The following is a 17083-nucleotide window of genomic DNA, read 5'->3' on the forward strand; positions in this document are numbered from 1 at the left end:
GTTTAGGCAACAAGAAGCTTCAACACTACATCTAGACCTGTCATCCAGGTAAATGGCACAAGGGCTTTAACTTTAAAACATTCCCATTGAAAATCCTAGCAGCTGAATAGATTAGATTTCGCGTTTCAATGAGAATTCATCAGTTTTGGATTTGACAATGGTGTTATCTCCACATATATCCTAAAATCCTTTACTTCTTTTTTCAGTATCATATAAAAGATTTGTCCCCTCCCTTCTTTGTGTGGATGTCTCCATTTTATCTTCAAAGAATCGATTTAAATTAATACCTAAATATATAATACATATGTATGTGTATGTATATATATATGTTATAATCATTTTTTATCTGTGATTTAACCTAATTCTAGGAATAAAAATTGGTATATGCTTCATGCATCTGTAGTTCCCATTGGCTAAACTAAGCATACAATATGTAACAATGTATGAAAAGCTTTACCTCTTGGGGGCAATGATTCATCTTAAAGAACCCCACACTGTAGAAAGAAAAAGGTGTTTGCAAAAGTTTTATTTTAAAGGGTCAAAAATGAACATTGCACATACACATAAGAGAAAATCCACTGATAATTATGTTCTTCGATGAACACCTTCAATACATGGCACCTTCATCTTCTTTATTTAGAAAATAAACTGTTATTGGTCCATAACTGGTATGTACAGTCTCTGTGACTCTAGCAAATAACCAGGAGCCAAGTCCATATAATAAAGTTGGAATACCTAGAAAATAAATGAATATGTTATTTATGAACATCAATGCTTATTAATCATGCATCCACGTATTTGTCACGGTACAAATCACAAAGCACTTTTCAGCAACATCAACAAATTGTAAAGTTATGAAAATATAAAGATACGAGTAAAGACTGACTCTAATTATCTAAGAGTTCAATTTCATCAGTTTGTGGTACATGGTAACAACTGTGTGAGCCTAGAGATTTTTAAAACTATGGATAAGGCTGGTTTAAATTTTAATTCAAAGCACTTTATAAGTATTAATTCATTACTTCCAAGTCATTATGAAGTAATTCTATATTCTTTTCACAAATAAGCAAATAGAATATTCATTAATTTAGTTATAGATGCTCTGGATTATAGGCCTTGAGAGTAAATTACTAGGTCAACTTTACTGTGCTTTACGTCAGACAGTAACACTGATGGCTAAAGTAATTTTTTGTACAACTTAAAAGAAACTGGGTCAAAGAGGCGTCTAAGGCGTCTAAACCTAAGGCAAAAACCTAACTCTAAGGAAGATTTTACTATAACAGGTATGAGAAATATTCCCATGAGCATTTTTACAACCGATTTGAAAGCAATCTTGTTTCAGCCTATTTGAAATAGGTATAGAGTAGATTCCAACATGTTTCTTCTTTGGAGTGTTTCCATTTGACAAGATTTTGCTGTTATATTTGAGATTAGTTACTTTTTGCAATACAGGAAACTAAACATATACTAACCAGAGATAATGGATTAAGCACTCATACATATGACACTATATTGGACACAAAATAAACTTTCACAGCTCCTATCTTTTTTAAGGCACTTATTTAAAATCAATGACTATTAACATATTAAAAACATGTATAAAACCACAGGCATATGAATCGGTAACAAATACTGTATGCTCCACAGAAGTATTAATTTTATTGTTCCTGTGTAGGAGTTGGACAGAAAAATGACAATTTAAAAGAAGAATGTACATTTGTAAAATCCCTCTTTCTAGTTAATAGAGAAATCATATGCTCAGGACTAATCATATTGCTAAATTTTTATTCTTTTCTGCAAGAATATATTTGCTGTGTTATGCTCGTTTTGAGCGTGTAAGTACATTGGACTACTTTGTGCTTATTCCCTGAAGCGGCATTCCAACCACTGTGATGCCAGAGATTAATCAGGAGAAGCATCACTAGCTGGCAATGAGAACAGGCAAACACGCCCATTCAGGCTGGCACCTCTATTTTTAGGAATATACTGGGTCACAGTTTGTCACTATCACAGGGTTCCCTGGGACTCCCAGTGAAATCTGTGACAGTATATTGCCTTCTTTGCCTTGGTAATACCCCAAACAATCTCTGAATGCTTCAAAGGAATATCACCAAAAAGTGACAGAAGCTGGCATCATAAAGCTATTTATCAAAAAGAAGAAAAAACAGGCAACTGGAGCATGGGTAGGGAAGTGGACAAGAAAACAAAGCAGAAGTGAGTGAAGAGTAGGGGGAGAAGTTGAAATAAAAAACAAATTTAAAATACAGTATCACAACATTAGAGCTGAAAATCAATGGAGGGAGAAAAAATGGGTTTTAGAAACAATTATTAATTTTCTAAATATACTGACAGTAAAATATATAAAATATGCCTTTTAAACCAATGCTAAGGATATAGATTTAAGGAATGGCTGGTGAAACTGAAATGTTGTTTTATAGTACTTATCAGTTTCCAGTTAAAATATTGACACGTTTTAAAAACCACACAAATCAATGGTCAATATTTTTTCAGTTAAAATGGAGAATGGACCAGATTACTAGCTTATAATAATTGCATGGTCTCTTATTAAGAAACAGCGAGGAACCACTATCAGTAATGCAGTTTGACAGGGTGTGATACAGGAGTCAGAATTTCTTTTCTTTTTTCCTGCAGTCTACTTAATGCAGTCAAGCTAAAATGAGATTTGCCACTTCCATAATTTAAACATAAAAAAATAATTTTCTTTATCTATATCACATATGCTATAGTCTATAAAATTCCATTAGAAATTAAATTTTTCCCAGACTGAAACGTAACATCAAAATGAACATGAAAGTCAGTTCTTTGCATAATTCATTTTGAGTCAGCTGAACAGTAGGTAAACCACTGTCAAATTAAGCACTTAAAAAAAATTAGAACTTCTTAGCAAGTCTCCGATTACCCATTCATTCCAATGGTAAGTTGCTTTTCTTAAATCTCAATCTACTTCCCAGCAGGATACCCCGACTGATAAACCATCAGTAAAATGTCAGCTTCCTTTGAAGGGAAGGCAGAGGAGAAAGGGAACAAATGGTAAAAGAGAAATCTTTATTATTTACAAGAGAAAAATGAATGACTCTGATAATTGCCACTTTAGAAGGGAATAAGGGGAATAAAATCCTAAGTATTTTTATTAATAGAATAGGTACTTGATGATCCAGAGAGGCAACTATACATCACAGAACAGGAAAGAATTCATTATCTAATTCCCTACCTTAAGACGAAAAAAAAAAAAAAAAAGAAATAAACATTACCAAATTGGTGAACACATTACTGTTTAAAAAGTCCAGGAAAAATTCCCTTTATCAGTAAAAGCCAATTTGTATTAAAGCATGCGTGAGCTGAAAGTTTTCCTTGTTTGTTTAACTTAAAAGTCTTATTCCCCTTTAGGCAGGATTTTTCGAATTTCCAAAAGACCATTAAATCACTCTTCAGCCTTCTCTTCCACATAAAGAAACTACAACTGTTGTTTCTTTCCTCAAAATGTTTCACTTCTTTGTTTGACGATGTTCTGTGTATTCTACTTTTCTTTGGATTTCTTCATATTCATATTTAAAAGAGAAGCCCCTAAACATCAGGGTGTTCTTAAAGTGTTAAGTTTTAAATGAAAAATTTCTTTAAAAGGCATTTGGCTCATTCATGGTTTACCTATTATCTTCCAATTATACTTTTCCTAACCTGTTACCTTTTACATTTGGGATGAATGACTGCTTCTGATTCTGAAAACTCTAAGATAAACATCTTCCTCAATCTATTCATCACTCCAGTCTTTCCAAATAATTTTGAATCGACTATTCGAAGTGAGCTTACCCTTCAACTTCCAATCAACCTCAAAATTAGTGGGCATCAGCCAAACAGACATTTTTAAAGAATTACACATTGCTAAATAATCTTCTCCTTGGTGGAATGAACCCAGGAAAACCTCAGTAGACAAATGGCTCAAAATTCCCATGACAAGACATATGTGACTTATTATAAGCAAAAATACATAAATACCACATTTAAATTTAATGAGCCATCAGATTATATAATAATACCAGCGCAGGTGCACAGGGGGTTCAGCTTTAACTCTGGTTGTAAAAACTGGTTGGCTAACATGGTTCAGCTCCCACATCTAGATCCCGAATTACTAAAATCTGGATCAATGTGGGATTAACTTATTAATAGGTTCAAAACATCTTGAGGCCTCTCGATACAGATACACACGATGTGCCCCTGTGCAATGTTCATGCCTCTTCTGTCATTAGCCAAAAGAAAATAAGCATCCAGCAAGAGTAAATACTCCCAGAATTAGAATATTCCCATTAAAAACAAACAAACAACACACAGAGATATTAAGAGGCAGAATATTTTAGTACCCTTGAGGCCTTACACCTAAAAGAAGCTGAAACGACTGGTGAAAACCTTTCGTGCTTTCAGTAAAGCGCACTTGCTAGGGTTTCATATAAAGAAAATAATGAAGTTCAGAAAGTAGTTCCAGTTTTTATAATAAGGAACGCGGTGAGGAAGAGGACGGTAACGGGGTCGAATCCTGCCATTTCAGTAAGATTATTTCTTGACTGCAGAGCCACTTTGCAGGGGGGGCGTTTCCTTACACCGGCCTTCTCACTGCCCAAGGTAGGGGTGATCCTGGGCAGGAGCTGCAGCAGGTGAGGAGGGAGGGAAGGCCTCCGCCCCAGAGGGGTGATGCAGCGTGGTCCCTCCTTACAGATCTGGATAAAGACCCTACAGGTCTGGGATAAAGCCCTACTTTATTTATTTTTTTTTAAAGGCTTTACCTATGTATGTATTCACGAGAGACAGAGAGAGAGAGAGAGAGAGAGAGAGAGAGAGAGAGAGAGAGAGAGAGAGGCAGAGACACAGGCAGAGGGAGAAGCAGGCTCCCTGCAGGAAGCCCGACGTGGGACTCGATCCTGGGTCTCCAGGATCACGCCCTGGGCTGAAGGCAGGTGCCAAACCGCGGAGCCCCCCAGGGATCCCCGAAGCCCTACTTTCCTGGGAACCACGGACTCCAACAAGCACCTACGGGGAGGGGTGGAAGGGGGTGGGGGTGGGGGTGGGGAGGGAATCCAAACCACCGCGGCCGAACGTGGGTGGGACGCGGGGGCAGAGTCTGGGGACCGCAGGTGCCTGGGGCCGGGGTCTCGGCCTCCGAGCCGCGGCCGCCGTCGTGCTTTGCAAACACCGATGCCACTGCCCCGGGGGCGCGCTTCCCCGCCCGGGGCCACTCACCCAGGTTGACGACCTTGAGCGCCGTGAAGAACCGGTCCTGCGCCGCCAGGTCCTGCCAGGGGGCCTTGGAGCAGTGGTACTTGATGAAGGGGAAGCAGCCGGTACGCAGGACGTGGTAGTTGGCGCCCGGCACCGGCCAGTTGAAGTGCGAGAGGCCGAACTGGTCGTTGCGGACGGCGCTGTAGGGCACGCAGAAGGAAGTCCAGTGCGGCAGGCGCCGCTGCAGCAGGTGCCGCGTCAGCACCTCCGAGGCGCGGGGCTTCGGGCGGGAGGCGGCGCCCGAGGCCCAGGGCCCGCGCAGCAGCAGCCGGACCGCGGCCTCGTGGGCCCTCCGCAGGGGCTCCATGGCCTGCCCGGTTCCGGTCCCCGCCCCCTCGGCCGCCGCGGGGCGCGCGCCGCTCGGGGGGCGGGGCCGTCCGAGCGCGCACGCGCGCACGCGCCCTGGGGCGAGCCGGCGGGGACGCCCAGGGGGCGCCGCGCGAGTGCGCGAGTGCGCGAGAGCCCCCGGGGCGCAGCGGCGCGTGCGCATGAGGGTCTCGCGGGCTCCCGCGGAGAGGGGGGGCGGGGGGGTCCGAGGAGGCGGAGGCGCTGGCGGAGTGACACGCGCGGAGGGTGAGGGTCAGCCCGGCCTAGGAGGTAATGAAATCCTCACAGGTGACTTCACGCAGCCGTTAACCACCCTGGGCCGTGGGGTGGGGTGGGGTGGGGTGAGGTGAGGTGAGGTGAGGTGAGGTGAGCTGGGGCGGGATTCCGGAGGTTTATCAGTAGGGGCGTGAGGTAAATTAAGACAAATAATCCCCGTAGTGAGGAGGCAGAACTGGCACCCAGATCTTCCTTCAGGGCCTGGGGCTCAGGTAACCCGCCTACCTGGAGTCGCTGAGGAGACACCTGGCCAGGTGTCCTGGGGGAAGCAAGTCCCCAGATTTGCACTGGCGAAGTCAGGAAGCGCTTTTTATGTGTAGGTGTTCTCTGTCGTGGTCGCTGTTTAGGGTAAGCCTCAGGTAGTTCGAAGTAAAGGTTATAAATCATAAAAGTAGAAACTAGAAAGTTTTATTTTTTTCATTAAAGAAAAAGATTTTATTTATTTATTCATGAGAGACACAGGCAGAGGGAGAAGCAGGCTCCACGCAGGGAGCCCGACGCGGGACTCGACTCCGGGACTCCAGGATCGCGCCCTGGGACGAAGGCAGACGCCTGACCGCTGAGCCACCCGGGGGCGGCACCCCAAAATAGAAAGTTTTAAACAGCTTCCTACCGCTCTCTGCGCTTCGCCCACAGGTGCACCTAGGCTTGGTGAATGCCAAACCCGGTATTTTCTAGTCATAAAGCTTTGTAATCCTCAGCTACCCACTATCTGTCCTAAAAATAGTAACTTTAGGAAAACCTCTTCTCAACCTTCACGGCCACTTGAGGTAATAGCTTATCTCCACCTGCTTTCTAAAGAAGCATGTCTTCCTCTTTGTCCTAAACTCATCTTGTGTTGGAGAAACCATCGGTAAATAAGATGGATGTGTCTAGGGACACCCGGGGGAGCCAAGCGGTTGTGCACCTGCCTTCAGCCCAGGGCGTGATTCTGGAGACCCGGAATCGAGTCCCACATCAGGCTCCCTGCAGGGAGCCTGCTTCTCCCTCTACTGTATCTCTGCCTCTATCTGTGTCTCTCATGAATAAATAAACGAAATCCTAAAAAAAAAAAAAAAAAAAAAAAGACGATGCGTCCGGAAAGCATTATATGCAAATAAGATAATTATGTATAAGCACCACTTAACAACTTACTATTGTTGAAACTCGAGGGAAGGATGTAGGATTGTGTGGCTAATTTTTACATTTTCTAGTTTTTAATACTTCATTCAACAAACATTAAGCACCTGCTACCATGTGCCCAATTCTGAGGGGACTTGTAGTCCTGCAGATAATTTGAACTTTACATTATCGAATTCCCTATTAGTAAAAGTTTTTAAAAAGATTTTAGATGGAGGCATGATGTGGTTAGACTTGCAACAGAAAAGGCTGAAAGGCTACGACAGGGGTCAGGGAGGTGATTCAGCACTGTGATTTTCAAATTAAAATTTGAAAAGCATTGCAGTCTTTTCCAAACAAAATCTGTCATTGAACCCAGCATATAAAGTACATGAAAACTTGTTTTATTGTTAAACATAAGTTCAAATTTTTAATGTTAACTTTATAGGTGAAGTTTTTTTAAAAGGCTATTTTGTTATTGCCTTGGGTTTTTTTGTTTTGTTTTGTTTTGTTTTAGTAGACAAGGCGTTTATCAGAAGGAAATTGGGTAAAGTAATAAACAGGAAGTCTGTGGAACCAAGCTCAGAAAATGGGAAGGAACCAAGGGAGTCTGCGGATGGAAGAGACTAACAGAAACTAGTCTGGCTAGGGTATCATAAAGGCCCCACTGTCACTGAAGGCTTGACTCTGCTATTTTATGCTTGAAAATTTACCAGGTTTGGGGTTATGGACAACAGTTGCATTTAGGAGGACTATAAGCAGCCTCAAGACAGTTTATTCTTTTGTTTGGGTTGTACACTATCAAGAATATCCTGATCTGTGTAGACAAGTGGATGCAAATTACAGTTGCCTTAAAATGATTTATCTTGAAATCTTGGTGCTTCAATTACAAAGATGGCAGGAGGAGGAAATTCTAAGATCTACACTAAGATTACTTAACCTGAAATTAATGTGTGAGCAGTTGGCAATGTGTTAAATTTTGGCATTATATCTCTTGGCAGTATGAAAGTTTATTTTAAAAAGTGAAATTTGAGTCAAACATTTGTGAAACCTGAAGTATATCTGAGAAACTCTAAGTTCTGTGGCATATATAAGGTAAAAAATACAAACCACTGATAAAGAGAGCCACATATTTAGATTAGGTTTCACTGCATTCTCCCTTGAAGGCTTGGGAAAAGGGCTAGGGAACTGAAATATTTCTACTGGAAGATGCTCTCTTGGAAGAACCTCATCAGTGATGGCTTCCTTAATTCAAGGCTCCATGACTATCTCCCTCTCTCTTCTATTCTAAGGTAGAAAATTACTTCAAAGAAAGCAGATGATGGTGGATCTATCTGAATACCTGAATACTCAGGTATTCAGGAGTGTTTGAATGAAATATTTTCTTAACCTAAAGATACAGAGCTGGAAAGCATGACTTCTAGCTATCTCTTCTGACTTTAAGATTATACAGTGCCATTTTCATAATTAAAATAAGATAATCTGTCAATAAATCCACAACTCAGATCAGTTCCAATTCTTGATGGTCATGAAACAAAGGGGCTTAGAAGTTGGCATTCAAAAGCATAAGTCAATGTTTTAAAAACATTATATCCAACAATTAAGAATTAATGGAGTAAACATATAAATATTTAGTTTTACACAAAACATGGAGAAATGGCATACCTCTTTGGAAGGAACCCCTTAAAAATAACTATGAAGAGTGATGCTGTGTATAGCATTTAGCTTGTGTGTGAATATGATGTTTGTCCTAGAAAGAAGGGATTTAGCCTTGTTTTATTTTAAGGGCACCTAGGATGCTATAGGTGTTCAGAACAAGTAAAAATGAATTCTTCTTAGGGCATTTGGGTGACTCAGTCAAGCTTAAGCATCTGCCTTTGGCTCAGGTCATGATCTCAGGGTCCTGGGATAGAGCCCAGGCTCGGTGGGGAGTCTGCTTGTCTCCCTCTACCTCTCCCTCCCATGCATTCTCTCTATCTCTCAAATAAATAAATACAATCTTTTAAAAAATGAGTTCTTCAAGATTGATAAATTGGAATATATTAAAATTAAGAATTTCTGTCCATTAAAAGGCAGTAGTACGAGAACCAAAAAGCAATCCATAGTATGAGAGAAGTATTTGCAATACATGTCTCTGACAAAGCATTTGGTATCTAGAACAAATCATTTTAAAAAGACAGGCCAATAGAAAGGTGAACAAAATATTTGAATGGCCTCTTCACAACAGAGAATATCCCGATGTACAATACACATGGGGAAAATTACTTAATTTCAATAATCATCTGAAAAGTAGACATTAAAACCACAATGTGATACCATTACACATCCACCAAAGTACCTGAAGTAGAAAAGATGGAAAGTTCTGAATGTTGGTGAAGATATGCAGCAATTAGAACTTTTATATATACTGCTGGCAAGTAATTAGGAAAAATTTTGGCAGTAAGTATTCAGCTGCCTATATAATATTATAAGTAATGTTATGACCCAGCCATGACACTCTTGGATATATATTTATGAGGCTATAACAAAAAAAAACAGAGATGGGCTGCCTAAACAACAGAAATTTGTTTTTCACAGTTCTGGAGACTGAGAAGCCTAAGATCAGAATAGTGGCTGATTGGGTTCTTCGGAGAGAGTTCTCTTCCTGGCTTATAACTCTTTCTCAGTATATCCTCCCATGGCCAACAGAGCTAGTTCTGGTGTCTTCCTTGTTCTCTCTGGTAAGAGCACTAGCCCTATCAGATTAGGGTCCAACTCTTATGACCTCATTTAATTTTTATTCCTCAGGGACCCTTTCTCCGACTACTGTCACATTGGGCATTAGGGCTTCAACATGTAAATTTTGAGATGATGCAAACATTCAGTCTATAATAATGCCCTGCAGAAATTGTGTGCATATGTTTTCCTTTTTAAAAAATATTTATTTATTCATGAGAGAGAGAGAGAGAGAGAGAAGAGGAAGAGACACAGGCAGAGGGAGAAGCAGGCTCCATGCAGGGAGCCTGGCGTGGGACTCAATCCCGGGTCTCCAGGATCATGCCCTGGGCCAAAGGCGGTGCTAAACCGCTGAGCCACCCAGGCTGCCCTGCACATGTTTTCCAAAAGACCTACAACAGAATATTCATAGCAGCACTATTCATATTTGTGATATTCAACCTGGAGGAAATTACTTACATGCCTGTTAACAGTAGAGTAGATAGACAAATTGTGGCATAGTCACTTGATGGAATACTATATAGCAATGAGAAAGAATGATCCATAATTGTACATAGCATGCAGGAATCTCATGAACATAAGAGTAAAAGAAGTCAGACACTAAAGTACTTACAGTATTTCATTTCCATAAGTTGTCAAAACTGGCCAAAATTCACCTTTGCTGTTAGAAGGCAGGATAGTGATCACCCTTACCAGGGGTGGAGGTCTAGGGAGTAGCCAGTGACTATGAGGGGACTTCCTGGGGGTTGGAATTATTCTCTTCTTTTGTTCATTTATTTCTATACTACTTTTTAAAAAGACCTTTTTTTTTAAAAAAAAAAAAGATTTTATTAGAGCATGAGTAACGGAGGGGTGGGGAGGGGCAGAGGAAGAAACAGACTCTCCAGTGAGCAGAGAGCCAGATATGGGACTCAATCCCAGGACCCAAGGATCATGACCTGAGCCAAAGGCAGAGAGAGGCTTAACTGACTGACCCACACAGGTGCCCCAAGACTTTTTTTTTTAAAGAGTAATTTTAGGCTCGCAGAAAAAATTAAGAGGAAGGTACAGAGATTTCTCATATACCCTCTGCCTCATACATTCATAGCCTCCCCCATTATCAACATCCCCACCAGAGTGGTATATTTATTATGATTGATGTACCTGTGATTGATCTGGGTTCTGTTAAAATGGGTGTAGTCAATTTGTGAAAAAAAATTTTCTTTTAAGTAGGTTCCATACCCATGATGGAGCCCAATACAGAGCTCGAACTCATGATCCTGAGATCAAAACCTGAGCTGAAATCAAGACTCAAATACTTAAGCAACTAAGTCACCCAGGTGCCTCGAGAATTCTTCTAACTGAACATGTATGGTATGTGCATTTTTCTGTATGTATATTATACTTCAATAAAAAGTTTGAAACAAAAAAAGTTTGAAACAGAATGAATTCTACAGGTAGTATTACATATTAACACATCCTATTACTAGTGTTTATTAAAAAATACATGTAGAGAACATGTAGAGTGGACATGACCCAAACATGACCTAGTACACATATAGAATATTCTCACGTTGTTTTTACAACCTTGCTGTGAGATTATGATTTATTCACATATTTTGAATGATGTGATTTAAAAGAAAGTTGGATAGGCATGTAGATTTTCATTCACTGCTATTCTCAGAGGGAGAATAATAGGCAAGATAGTGGTTGCATATGACAGTTAAAGGAATTTTGAAAAAGGGATATAAATGTTTACATTTAGGATTTCTTTTTTTTTTAAAGATTTTATTTATTTATTCATGAGAAACACACACACACACACAGAGGCAGAGACACAGGCAGAGGGAGAAGCAGGCTCCATGCAAGGAGCCCAACATGGGACTCGATCCCCGGTCTACAGGATCACACCCTGGGCTGCAGGCGGCACTAAACCTGCACCACTGGGGCTGCTCCATACATTTAGGATTTCATTGACAAATTTCAATTTGAAACTTAAGGACTTTTGATTCAAGGAATGAAGGACTATAGAGATGATGCTGCCCTGATTCATATTCCAGCATGCTTTAAAAACAGATACCCCCAAAATGCCACTGACCTAGCTTTCCTAGGAACCCAAATCTCCTTAATGGCTCAGTGCCCTCTAAGCCAAGCCCACTCCCATTAGTGGCGAATTTTGCTTGCTGCTCCATTCCTGTATCCTTGTGTCTGCCCTGGGAAGGACAGTATACATTGGCTTTATCAAAGTTATTCTCATGGTACTGAGTTATGGCAGAAGCCATTAGGAAAGGAAAGAACTGCCATATTCTTACCTAGATCTTGAGTCCTATGGAACTGATTGATGTTCTGAAAGCCTCCAAGGAGTTGGTTGCCAGCTGGAGCTGCTGTTACAAAGAGTAGCAGGAAGCATTACTCGGTAAAGCATGTTACTGTGAACATATAGGGTATAAGATCTTATCTAAACTACATGTTATGTCTAAACTATTCTCAAGCTCTCCCCTCACTGGCATGTAAACTTCCTAAGGACAGGTGGTTATGCCTGTTTTGTTAACCTTTGCGATTCTAGCACCTAGGACAGTACTTGCAATATGGTAGGTGCTCAACTTCTTGAAAAAATGAAAAAAAAAAAGTGGGCAAAGTGAATACCATTAGTGTGTTTGAAGAATGTTAGAGAAAAATTGTAATATGTAGGGTAAGTGGTTTTAATTTAATTACAATTTTAATTTTGGTAGTTAGAGAAATTAAACTATAGAATAGGTAAGAAACCTACCCAAGATCATATACCAGAATCAAGAATCAAAATTCTAAAAAAAAAAAAAAAAAAAAAAAAAGAATCAAAATTCTGACCTTCCAACTTTCTGTGAGCTTTTCTTTAGGAAACATTTCTATTTCTTTCTCCTGCTGTGGATGCTAGAATCCAGTGGCAAGGAGACATATTTGTCACTTTTTGAAACCAGATAGCAATTTATGCTAATAGATAATACAATCTATTTTATAGGCATGTTTCCAATATTACAAATCCTATGTAGTCAGTTTGGGGAAGCATTTGAGAACATGGCCAAATAAATTTACCTTGTCGTATGGGTCATAGTTATGGTCCCAACTTTGTAAAGTATGCTTTGTTTTATTAACATATACATGCATGAAAAGCATATGACACTTTTGTAGCACAAATCATATTTTCATACTGAATTACAAAGATATTTTGGTTTTATTGCTGATCTTCCTTCGACAGTGGCTTTTAGCACTTCAGCTTAAGCCTTTATGCCCCCTCCCCAGTCTCACTGTCAAGTAGTTAATGATCTATAAACAAATACTGAGATGCCCTAAGGGGGCTCTCCATTTAAAGGGGCCTTGAATCATTTGATAATAGAAATACAGTAGTCCACCCACTGATTTATGATTTGTCAGTTTAGGTTTTTGAAGTGATGTTCCACTGGTATTTCAGGCGGGACAAGTTTTTAATTTTCTGTGTAATTAACATTTATTTTTAATCTAATTTTTCCTTTCAGGAGAAAACTTTTTTTTTTAAGATTTTATTTATTTATTCATGAGAGACACAGAGACAGAGAGGCAGAGACACAGGCAGAGGGAGAAACAGGCTCCATGCAGGGAACCTGACATGGGACTCAATTCCGGGTCTCCAGGATCAGGCCCTGGGCTGAAGGCATCGCCAAACCACTGAGCCACCTGGGCTGCCCACAGGAGAAAACTTAAAAACGTTAATTTACATTTGCAGTTTTCATTGTATGAAATACTTTCTTGTGTGTGCATAAGTATGTACATTTCAGTTCCATAAGCTAAAAGTGGCCGCAGAGGGTAATAATACCTCATAATGATATCTCTCAGTTCCTGAGAATTTCTTCCTGCTAGGCAGTTTAAACCTATTTTCTCATTTAAACAACACTCCAAAGCAGGGCTTCATTTACCTCAATATCAAGCTGAGGAAAATGAATGTCAAAAGGTAGAGAAGTTGAAACAGTTAACTGCAGTCACAGAGCAGGCAGGTGATAGAGCTGGGATTTGAACCTTCATTGGCAGTAAGCAAAACCTTATGCTTTGAACAAAGTTAGAGTCAAGTGATGCCAGACTCAGCTGAAATGTTGCTGACACAACTGAACATCCCTTGGATGTTGCATAATCATGAAATAACATTATAGTTCCAAAATATGGCCCTTCTAGCCTAGGAGTCTGCCTCAAAGGAAATTTGGGGGCTACATGATGACTCAAAAAAAAAAAAAAAAGATTTTCAAAGCTAGATCACTTTGCAAAATTTGTTGTAAAACACTATTTCTATGTATATTGAAAATACTTCCAAAATATCTTGAACATTTTCTTTTTATTTATTTTTAAAGATTTTATTTATTCATTCATGAGAGAGAGAGAGAGAGAGAGAGAGAGAGAGAGAGGCACAGACACAGAGGGAGAAAGCAGGCTCCATGCAGGGAGCCTGGCGTGGGACTCAATCATGGGTCTCCAGGAATCCACCCTAGGCTGAAGACGGCGCTAAACCGCTAAACCGCTGCGCCATCCAGGCTGCCCATCTTGAGCATTTTAAATGTGCTAAGACGTTTGGGCACCATCAACAAAGATCCCAACTTTAAGCCAATTATCAGCTCTGAAAATTGGGTTTTATTTGGGGACCATGAGTAAAGCATATATAGAAATGTTTTGGACTTTTACAACTTCTTGGTAAGTCTAAAATTTTATTCAAATTAAAACGGTTAGTTTGAAAAAACTTTGTATTCTGGCCTTAATTTGGATGGGTTTGAGTAATCCGCCACTATGGATAATAGGCACATTTAGTACAAGCCAGCATTTCAGTGAACCACAACTTATGGTTCAGCTTTTTTTTTTTTATTCCTTGTTGCTATTTCTAATAAAGCAAGATGTTAAAGCTAACTACATGCTCTATTAATTATATGAAGGTGAACTTGAGTCATATTTGTTACTGAAGATGATTAATAATTACCAGTTCTGCACACGTTTCTGGTGCATTTCAGTAAATAAACAGGGTACGTTGTTGGATAGTAATTGATTAATTAGCACATTCATCCTACACAGCTCAATGGTCTAAGGATGCTGAGTTTGAGATATTGCTCATAATTATTACAAGAAACAAATCTGTTCCATTTTTCAGTTTATTCTTCTGTATGCTAAGATTTTTTTTTCTAAATCGAATGTTTAATGGTTCAAAACCTTATAGGTTTTATTCAGATAAATCAACTCATGAAGAATTGCTAGTCATAATCTCCAGAATCTTGTTTTTGTGTGAACTAGGGTGAAAACTTTTACAAGGCTAATGTTAACATTAGATCTTGCTGTTAAACTGGATCAAATACTGTAAATATAGGGCACTTCCCTACCATGCAGGAAATGCTCATTGAGCACCTATGCGCAACAGGGGCACTGGAATCTCATTTGCTTCCCAACCACATCAAATAAGCTCAGGATTGCAAGTGTCATCAGGTTGGCACTTCGCAGCACCAAGCAAATATACTGTGCAATCTTCAGAGAAGTATAACAGCATGTATTGTTTGCTGATTTGACTATGCAGTAATTTAGGATTTTTTTTTTCCCCATCTTTATTAAGCCAGCATGTAATTGAGAGAGCTGTAGACAGGGAATCAGGAGTCCTAGGTTCTACTCTACCTGTATTCTTTCTTGAAGAAGTTCTGTGATTCTGAGCACATAACTATTCCTTTCTCTAAGCGTGGATCACTCATCTGTAAAATGATGGTGTCAACCAGGGACAGTGAGGTATATGAGGAGCCTAGGCTGCAGAGACAGACAGGGCTAGGTCTATCTGAGTCTGGACTCCCTGTTACTATTTTGGGGAAAATTATGTATTTAAGTTCTTTGAGTTTCTTCTCTGTTTACTTTGAGTTTATTGCAAGGATTAAATGAGATATGAAAATAACATAAAGTTCCTATGAATATATGGCATTGTTAATATTATTAATAACTATCTTACCTCATTGACCTTAACATGGCTTTTTAAAAATATTTTATTATTCATGAGAGACACACAGAGGGAGAGAGAGGCAGAGACACAGGCAGAGGCAGAGGGAGAAGCAGGCTCCATGTAGGGAGCCCGACATGGGACTCGATCTCGGGTCTCCAGGATCATACCCTGGGCTGAAGGCCTGAAGGTGGTGATAAACCACTGAGTCCCCAGGCTGCCCCGACCTTAACATGTATTTGAAGGATGCATCAGAGTGCCCATGTACTGGTCTAACAATAGGGGATTATTAACATCCTTTATGCCATTATTGAAATCTCATTGGATAAGAATTTCTGATGTCGTCATAATTTATTGCTAAGTGAAAAACACAGTCTGCAAAACAGTATTTCTGGTATGATCCTATTAAATTATACATACAAAGATAAAAGATTCTATATAATAGGAACTCAATATATATTTTTTAAAGAAACAAATGCAATATATGTATTAATGGAGCATCTCTTACTAGTGATAGGTGTACTGTTCTAGGAGCAGGGCTGTGTCTTTACACTTACAATCCATTCAGTGAGACAGATAACAAAAAATAAACCTATTTTGTAATACCACATATTGTTAAGTGCTTTGGAGAAAAATACGGCAGAGTTAAGAGGATGGAGAGTAAGGATGGGTGCTACATTAGGGAGGGTCCCTGTGGTCTAGTGACAGTTGAGCAGAGACTGAATACAGGAAGTAAATGAGCCAGGCAAACTTCTGGAAGAAGAGTGTGCCAGGCAGAAGGAATTGCAAATTGAGAGGCCCTAGATAGGAATGATAGCAGGTATCCCCCCAGATTTAAGTAGTTCTCCCTAGGTGGTGAAATAATTGCTGATTTTTTTAATTGTTGATTTTTAAAATATGTTTTATTTTTAAGTAATCTCTATACTCAATGTGGGGCTCAGTCTCACAACCCCAAGATTAAGAGTTGCATGTTCTACCGACTGAACCAGCCAGGTGCCTCTTTTCAAAAAAAAAAAAAATTTTTTTTAATGTAATCTCTGCACCCAATGTGGGACTTGAACTCACAATCTCAAATTCAAGGGAGTTGCATGCTCTACTGACTGAGCCAGCTAAGTGCTCTACCTCCACATTAAAAAAAAATGATTGTTGATTTTTAAATTTCTTTCCTACACATTCCTGTTTTTTAGAAGTTTTTGTTTTTTTTAAATTATTTGGTTAAGAAGCTATGTAATCCTTTTTTTTATCATGAGCATATGTTTCTGTAATTAGAAAAAATTTAAAACAGTACAGGTATATTGAAAGTCAAAGTCATCTTAAGAAAAAATATTCATAAGTGGTTTTTGTTTTCATGGTGTTGGTACCAAGAATCTAAGTTGTTAGAATAAAGGAAGCAGAGAGATTTCTGCTCTGGCAACTTTAAAGAATTGTTTTAGCCAT

At 39.5% G+C, this 17083-nt stretch overlaps 1 protein-coding gene and 1 long non-coding RNA gene across 4 annotated transcripts in view; one reads left to right on the forward strand and one right to left on the reverse strand.

The window, feature by feature from the left end:
- Positions 1 to 509: 509 nt before the first annotated feature.
- Positions 510 to 5612, reverse strand: CUNH15orf61 (chromosome unknown C15orf61 homolog). The gene is made up of 2 exons (XM_055319999.1): positions 5251 to 5612; positions 510 to 735 (listed from the first exon to the last, which is right to left on the reverse strand). Exons 1-2 carry the CDS (start codon positions 5594 to 5596, stop codon positions 608 to 610), a joined length of 474 nt encoding a protein of 157 aa, XP_055175974.1. The 5' UTR covers positions 5597 to 5612; the 3' UTR covers positions 510 to 607.
- Positions 5613 to 5812: 200 nt separating this feature from the next.
- Positions 5813 to 17083, forward strand: part of LOC129506299 (uncharacterized) — an 86608-nt gene continuing 75337 nt past the window's right edge. For 2 of the 3 annotated variants that reach the window (XR_008663738.1, XR_008663739.1), the window contains exons 1-2: positions 5822 to 5886; positions 10918 to 11058. This is a non-coding gene — a long non-coding RNA (uncharacterized LOC129506299). Of the gene's footprint in view, positions 5887 to 10914; positions 11059 to 17083 lie in introns of all 3 variants that reach the window. The other variant, XR_008663740.1, reaches the window with a different exon arrangement.

This window comes from Nyctereutes procyonoides, unplaced genomic scaffold (assembly GCF_905146905.1).
Source record: "Nyctereutes procyonoides isolate TBG_1078 unplaced genomic scaffold, NYPRO_anot_genome, whole genome shotgun sequence".
Classification (NCBI taxonomy): domain Eukaryota; kingdom Metazoa; phylum Chordata; class Mammalia; order Carnivora; family Canidae; genus Nyctereutes; species Nyctereutes procyonoides.